General features: G+C 34.5%; 1 protein-coding gene across 1 annotated transcript; it reads right to left on the reverse strand.

Annotated features, from left to right (window-relative positions):
- Window positions 1–1,005: 1,005 nt before the first annotated feature.
- LOC139875065 (uncharacterized) lies at window positions 1,006–1,580 on the reverse strand. Its single transcript, XM_071862440.1, has 2 exons — window positions 1,185–1,580; window positions 1,006–1,056 (listed from the first exon to the last, which is right to left on the reverse strand). The coding sequence occupies exons 1-2, from the start codon at window positions 1,578–1,580 to the stop codon at window positions 1,006–1,008; spliced, it is 447 nt and encodes a 148-aa protein (XP_071718541.1).
- Window positions 1,581–8,117: the final 6,537 nt, after the last annotated feature.

Genomic DNA, 8,117 nt, shown 5'->3' on the forward strand with positions numbered 1-8,117 from the left:
ATATCGAGCTTTGCACAATGGTCTTTAAACTCAGACTTCCGTATTCTCCTCCATTATCCGACTTTAAGCACTTCACCTTTAAGTTAGTTTCATTGGCTACAATAGCTTTCCACTTCACAAAAGTATCAAATACATTAGATTTAGCTTTAAGAAAATAAACTCATACCTTTCGAGTGGAGTCGTCAATGAAGGTGACATAATAGCGAGAACCTCCATGTGATTCTACATTCATTGGACCAAATACATCCGTATGAACTAGCTCCAGTTTCTCCAACTTGGGCGCATTCCCCAATTTCCAAAAAGTCACCTTCTTTTGCTTCCCATAAGTGCATGGTTCGCAAAACCCAAGTTCCACTTTCTTAAAATCCAGAATTTTCTCACTCGAAACAAGCATCTTCCAACATCCACCGTAGCAAACACTGTGTTTTCATCAAACACCTCAACCATATAAAGCGTTCCCTTTTATGTCCACTAGCGACGACAAGACTACCCTTAACTACCTTCCATTGGCGGTTTCAAAAGTAATCGTGTTACCTTCTTCATCTAATGACTAACCAAGATAAGCTTCCTTTTTAACTAAGGAATAAACCTCACGTCTTTCAAAGTCCAATTAGAACCAAGAGAAGTCTTCAATACAACATCTCCTATACCTTCAATCTCAAGCCTTTTATTATTAGTCAATCTTACCTTACCTTGATACGATCGAAAATTCATCATCAAACACCTAGTGGGTGAGGCATGAAACGAAGCTCCCGAATCCAAGATCCAAGACTCCACCGAATCTTCAACACTACATAAAAGTACATCATCCGTATCTTCCGAGGTAAAGTTGACACCTTTCGCCTGAGAATTCTTGAAATTCCTTTGAAAGTGCCCCTTTTGATTGCAACCCTAACAAATAGCTTCACTTCAGTCCTTTGATGGATACCTCTTCTTAGACTTCTTCCTACCCTTATTTTCTCCACGATCAAATTTCCTACCGCGGTTTTCGGCACTCAACAAGGATCATGATGACGATTCACCCGAGTTTCTCCTACGAGTGTTGTCACTGAGAATCTAATTTCAAACACTAGTTTAGTAGTTCCCGTAGAGCTAATAACCGTGGTGTCCGTATCCGAACAACTTTTCGGTAACGATGAAAGCAAGATTAGTGCTTTTAATTCATCATCAAACTTAATCTCTACCGATTCAAGCCTTGATAAGATGTTCTTGAACTCGTTGATATGATCCGTTGCACTTACACCTTCCCTCATCTTCGTATTAAACAATTTTCGCATAAGAAAAACCTTATTCGGAGTGGTAGGTTTTTCATACATATTTGAAAGTGCCTTCAAACATGTAAACGTCATTTTCTCATTCACAACGTTGTAGGCAACGTTCTTAGCAAGAGAAAGACGAATCACACCCAAAGCTTGGCGATCCAAAAGACTCCAATTAGCATCACTCATGCCTTTGGGTTTGATCTCCAACATGGGTTGGTGTAGCTTCTTTTGATACAAATAATCTTTAATTTGCATCTTCCAAAATCCGAAGTCTTTTCCATCAAATCTATCGATTCTAAATTTCCCGTCTTCCGCCATCTTCCCAAACTCAAAACCTTGTGATCTGATACCAATTGTTAAGATTTTGGACCCAACAATAATAGTGATTTCCATAAAGATCACCCTCCCACAAAGACAAAATAACAAAGAAAATAAGAACGCGATAATTTAACGTGGTTATATGTAATCAAGGGTTGATTATTTTAATCCACGGACAAAACTAGTGAGATATTATTGATAGAATTCGTAATACATGGTATGGGCTACATTAGAGTGTTTTTATAAGCATAACATAACAAGCAAACAACTTAATGACCAAGAAAACTCGGTTTTGGAAAATTTGGCGCGTCAGAGCCATTCTCGCGATCGCGAGAATCTTCATGCTTTCTCTTTCGCGAGGGCGAGCACCATGTCGAGCGTAATCTCCAGTCGTGAACTCCATTTTCCACTTCGCGAGCTCCTTTCTATACCATGCTGGTGATCGCGAGTTTGACCCTCGCGGTCGCGAGTCCTGCTGTCCCTTTGTTTTGTTTAAGCTTATTCACTCTAACAATTTTTACTTTGAAATTAATTTTAAAACTAAAGTTTAAGAATTTAACTTAGATGATGCAAAACTAAGATCAATATTGTTACCTAAAATGTGTATAAAATATGCAATTTTCTCCACCAAAGTTAGCATTTTTTTCTTGCTAAAAACTATATCACACATTAGACAAGATTTGACCCCTCCAACTGCGACGTTCAAGCTCCACCAGTAGGTTTTGGCTTAGAATTGCTTTCGAACCAATGTTCATTTAGTAAGATTGTCACCTCCAACATATGCATATTTTTATATTTCTATTTGCGTATGGATTATGCATATGTATATATTATCATTGTGCTTAAAAGTAAACGTAACCTTTATCATCCCTGAACATGTGTTTTTCACAGTTTCTCTACTCCAGTCTTAAAATTTTGTTTGGCGTTACAACGATTTCTATATTTATCGTAAATTTTTTTTTTAGGAGAACACGTTTTGTAGGAACAACCTTATTATTAACTACATTAAGAATTACAGAAAAATTTAGAAATTTTAAATAAACCTAACTGACCTAAGTCAACAATTGGATTTGGCCTAATTAACTTAAACCATAACTATATTCTAATATTGTCACATAGTCCGAACGACAAAATCATGAAAGATCGAGACTTGAAAAAAGGTTAAATATTAAATAGATAAATAAAAAAGACTTGTTATTTATTGATATTCACTAGTTTAGTTGCGTATTTTTTAAAAAACTTCCTATTTTTCTATAACGTTTTTAATTTCACGTGCTTTTTCTAAGGATGAAGCAGTACTTCAGGATGAAGCAGTGCTTCGGTGTATAAAGTATGTCGACATCTAAAGTCTTCGAATAAAAGAGTTTTATTAAGAACCTAGAAAATCCATCGTATGTCTACTTTGTAAATTGTTGTACTTTCACACTAATTTTCTAATAAAATTTTGCTATATAAAAAGTAGAGAAATTTAGCGTGCTTATAGAATGGAACATGACACTTATGAGTGTGATCATAAGTGTGTATGGTACAACAATTTACAAAGGATTCTTGTTATCACGAAGATTTGGCTTAAGTGGTATGAATGTAAGAATTAACTTTTGGCTTAAGTGGTATGAATGTAAGAATCAACTTGAAGTATGGCAACTCATTTAAGAGAAAGTTCAAATTATAATAACTTTACACGCTAATCATTTTCTAACTTACATTCATCCGCTACTTTTGACTGATTGACTTAACCAATCGCACTTCAACATTCAAGCTACTTGAATTAGTCGGTCCACCTGACAAACTTTTAAAACCATGAAACGTGCGTTATTATAATAGATGGATGTGATGGTGACTTGATATCAATCCACTTAAAGAATTTGTAATGTTTTACCCTTCTAGAATCATTTATCATTTCGCTCTTCATTTTTTTATTTTACTTCAAATTATAAACTACAATTTCTTGATGTAATCATAACCCCGAATAAAAATAAAAATAAAAATAAAAATAAAAAATAAAAAATTAAAGAATTAATGGACCATCCAAATGGAATCAGGTGGATGTTTTGTTCTAACGCCAATTAGTAATATGCAAATTGCAAAAAAGTCCAAAATGATGTTGGTTGGTACAAATATTTTTAGTAAAGATTCTTATTACATAATTATGTCCTACTTAACGTGTCAAAACAAATAGAACTATATCTTGTTTGTTTTATAGCCAAAAAATAACTTTCTTTTAAGAGGTGAGGAATTTAAAAGTTTAAGCATGGTAAACACCACATATATACATATGATTTTCTCAATTTATTTGAAAATAGTGAACTTTTTTCTTACGTAGATTTATAGAACCTAATCAAGTTATCTTCTGCTTGTTACCAACCCATTCATTTAGACCTAAATTAACGCTGCGTGATCCGGCATTTTTGGGTCCCATCACGCGCCCATAGCGCCGCTATGGGGCGCGATGGGTGGTTTCTTTGTCCGGCGCGATGGTTTCATCACAGGGAGGTGATGGTGCGAGCTGCGAATGGGAAGAGGCCACGTGGAAAGTTGCAGGTAGCCGTTTGAAAAAAATGAGCCGTTGTATTTTTATTTTTTTATACTTTATTATTTACATCTCTATATAAATACACTACACTTCTCTCATTTCTATATACTCTCATTTAATCCCAACCCTCTCATTTACAAATCTAACATTTCTCAAAATCACAAAAAATGTCTCAAAATCAAGATTCAAACGAAGCCGGTTCCGGTAATCTCTGCAATTTCGGCTCGCCGAATATGCCCGGTTCAAGCTCAAATTTCCCACAAAATGTTTGGGGTACTCGACCAATTGGCAATATCCCACAACAAAATCTTCTTAACGATTTTAATAATTCGAGCTTCTTTTCACAATTTCTAAATCAACATCAAATGCAACAACCATTTCAAGCGACGAGGACGACGTCGAGTAGTTTTAATTTCTAGTAACTTAATAAAGTAATGGTATTTTAGGATTTTTTAAGTATTGTTTTTTTGTGAATTTAATAAATTGTAATCGTTTAATTTTTATTAATTTAAGTGTGGTTTTATTAATATAAACTATTTTATATGTTTTATTTTTATAAAAAAAACGATTCAAGTAAATAAAATAAATCAAATAAAAAGAAAAACTAAATAAAAATGTGGGACCAATTTAACTCATCACACAACCATCACGCCTACCACTACAAACTCTATCACGCCCTCACCCCCATCACATTTGCCAACTCAGCACTATACCCCACAAAACCTCAAAAAACCCCATCACCCCCTCACCACTAAAAAAAAGGTCTTATCATCTCAAGTTGCATTGCTGGGGAGAGTTAAAAATCAGACCTTTTATAATGCTTTTAAGACGTCAACTAGTAAATTATGTGTGATATAAAACTAGATATTATAAAAGGAAATTATATCTATTAGAGTGTTCTCAATGGTTTCATCTTAGTCCCGACTAAATATCACCTCAGCGCCACATCAGCACTTTCTTTTCAGGACTAAACCCAAGACTAAACACTTCCAGCAGTTACACTCCTTCCTTCTATTAATTAATTAAATGTACAATTTTAATAGCAAAAAGTACTACATAAAAAAGCTAAACCCTCCGTCCTCAAATATTTCACAAATACACGGAGCAAAAGACGAATTGAAGGGCGGCACCTTGAGCGGCTTGCTGCCATTGGGGTCCTCCTGGGCGGAGGTGTGGGCTGGAGGGAGGACCTCACCGTTGGGAGGCTCTTATCGTTGTTAGAGAATGATTTGATATTGATAATGTTGGATTCTTCTTGAATCGTGACCCTTTTAGGTTATTAAAATTGTTTTCGTAATAAAATATAAATTACATCAGGTTGTTAGCCGGTATTATATCTAGTTGATATTTAGCCCATGTCCCACTTATTGTAAGGGTTTGGCCCAGTTACTGTATATTAGGGTTAGTCTTATTATTATATATATGGGCTTATGTATGTTTGAAATGATCATCATATATCAATGCAATATTCCTATATAATATGGTATCAGAAGTCTGTAAATCCTAATCCCCATCACTAAAAAGAATCGTCCCTGTGTAATTCTCTCAGGCTGCACGATCACAACTCCTTTTTTTTACTCAACATGGCAAACGACAAGTGTGACGATCTATACGGTTACATCCGTTACACACTTTCACAACCTACTGCGCAGGGTTTAATGTCTTAAAATTTATTCAAGGAACAAGTACTGCCGAAAACAAAACCACAGAATGTTAGGACCATGGCTGATGTGGTCGTCTCGTCTTGGATATCCCTAACCAGGGGCGGAGCCAGGATTCCGATTTACTGGGTGCACAAAATTTAACGTATATATGATTCCATTACACATCCGGTTAAATGAAAGAAGAAGCTAAAGAACGTACCTTCGAAATACAATATAATTATATATATATATATATATATATATATATATATATATATATATATATATATATATATATATATATATATATATATATATATATATATATATATATATAACTCCATAACTCCATTATACTAAATGAAGAAGCTAAATTCACAAACTACAAAAAAAAAAAAAAAAAAAAAAAAACGAGTAATGCTAACTTAATAAAATTAATTACTCGTAACGATTATTGATCGCATCATAAAATCATGTATTACTCTATTTTATATATATTTACATATACAACTATACAAGCTATATTCAATACATCATAAATTCATAATTCGGAGAATTTTATTTTTTTCTTGTTTAACTTTTGAAATTGTTTATATGTTTTAACATTAATGGTCAAAGGTCAATATTTATATTTATAGTTTTATTAATCATGTTGAGGGGCTAGTTTGTAAAAGTAATTCATAGTAGAGGGGATAATATGAAATACTCGGTACTAGTCATCTTTCTGAGACTCTCACCTAACCATGCATCAATTCAAGTGCATCAATCATTCCTCCTCTGTTTTCTTTACATTCTATATCTATATCTATATGACTATATCTCCAACATTTTATAATAAAAATACATAAAACATACAAAGGCTCCCCTAATCTAATGCTCGTCGTATTTTGGTGCACCGGGTCATCACTCGCACAGCCCGGTGTCAACGCCATCACTGGGTGCACTAGTTAAAAAGCATACACTTTTAACCTGATTTTAACTCAGTGGACAACTGGCTAGATGATTCAGCGAACTGGTGACTGGTGGCACGTGCCACCATAGTTTATATGGTGGCTCCGCCCCTGTCCCTAACTATATCGGAACCTCTACTCGAGCATATCTTGAAATTAGAACCTGCATGATGACGTATGGTTTTACTCAATTAGGGCCTACACGATTCACTTGGCTCACAAGTAATCTAAACCCCAATTCTCAACTATAAATATGGAGCAAAACCAACATCAAGTTCACAACCCATGTCATACATACAATCTCTGTCAAACACACTTCCCTGAAAACGACGCATACGGCTCCCATCGTCGGATCTCTTTATCCACGATCGTCTCCACGATCGGAACACTATGGTTTTTACCTATGGATCTCGTAGGGTTTTCTCCCTTTCTTCGTCTATAGATTCCAACTGTCGGCCAATGGGCCATTCGTTAGCCACCATCCCGAGATCGTCATCTCGGGTTAGGGTTATTACGGTAACCGGACCTGAGGTTAACAACGTTGACGCCTAAAAAACCTCTCATATTGTGTTTTCCCTCGGAACATATATGCATGAACAAATGGTGCTTTCATTAAGAGACGCAACATGACGTCTCGTTAGGGATGACAATGACCACCCGATGTAGTGGATATCCATCCGATCCACCCGATACATAATGGATATGGATGATATAAATGGATATGGATACGGATATGGATAAACATAAATGGATGCGGATATGGATATGGATGAAAAAATTTCATCCATGGATATACCCATATACACCCGAAATACATTTATAAATACATAAATATAGATATATGAAAACATAATTACTATTATAAATGCATTTACAACTACAAATATATTTTTCTTGAAATTATATAATGAATTAACCATGAAATATTACATTAAAACATGTATATATAATTAAAGATACATAAAAATTACACATTTAATTTTTCATACTATGTGTTTAATAGTAACTTTAACAAATTGCGTTATACCTTCGACAAAGATTACACGTTCTTATGGATTGATTTTAGTTATGCCACATTATAATTTTTTTTTTGTTATATTACGTTCTTATTTTAATCACATATTATGATATATTAGAATATCTTTTGAATATCCAATGGATATCCATTAACCCACATAATCCATTGGATATGGATATGGATATGGATGGATGAATTGAAATTAAATGAATATGGATATGGATATGGATGAACAAAAACTAAATGGATATGGATATGGATACGGCCTCACCCGATCCATATCCGATCCATTGCCATCCCTACGTCTCGTACTCTCGTAATCACACGAGTATTGAAGGTTTATCTTTCTTATCGAGCTTTTTAATTTGTTATATGCGGTTTAAGTCCAGGTAT

This window comes from Rutidosis leptorrhynchoides, chromosome 11, assembly GCF_046630445.1.
Source record: "Rutidosis leptorrhynchoides isolate AG116_Rl617_1_P2 chromosome 11, CSIRO_AGI_Rlap_v1, whole genome shotgun sequence".
In the NCBI taxonomy this organism is placed as follows: domain Eukaryota; kingdom Viridiplantae; phylum Streptophyta; class Magnoliopsida; order Asterales; family Asteraceae; genus Rutidosis; species Rutidosis leptorrhynchoides.

Coding starts and splice junctions, on each gene's coding strand:
- LOC139875065 (XM_071862440.1), bottom strand. CDS start 1,580: ATGGCGGAAGACGGGAAATTTAGAATCGATAGATTTGATGGAAAAGAC. Junction 1,057..1,184: donor TCTTATCAAGGCTTGAATCG/GTAGAGATTAAG, acceptor GTTTGAAATTAG/ATTCTCAGTGACAACACTCG.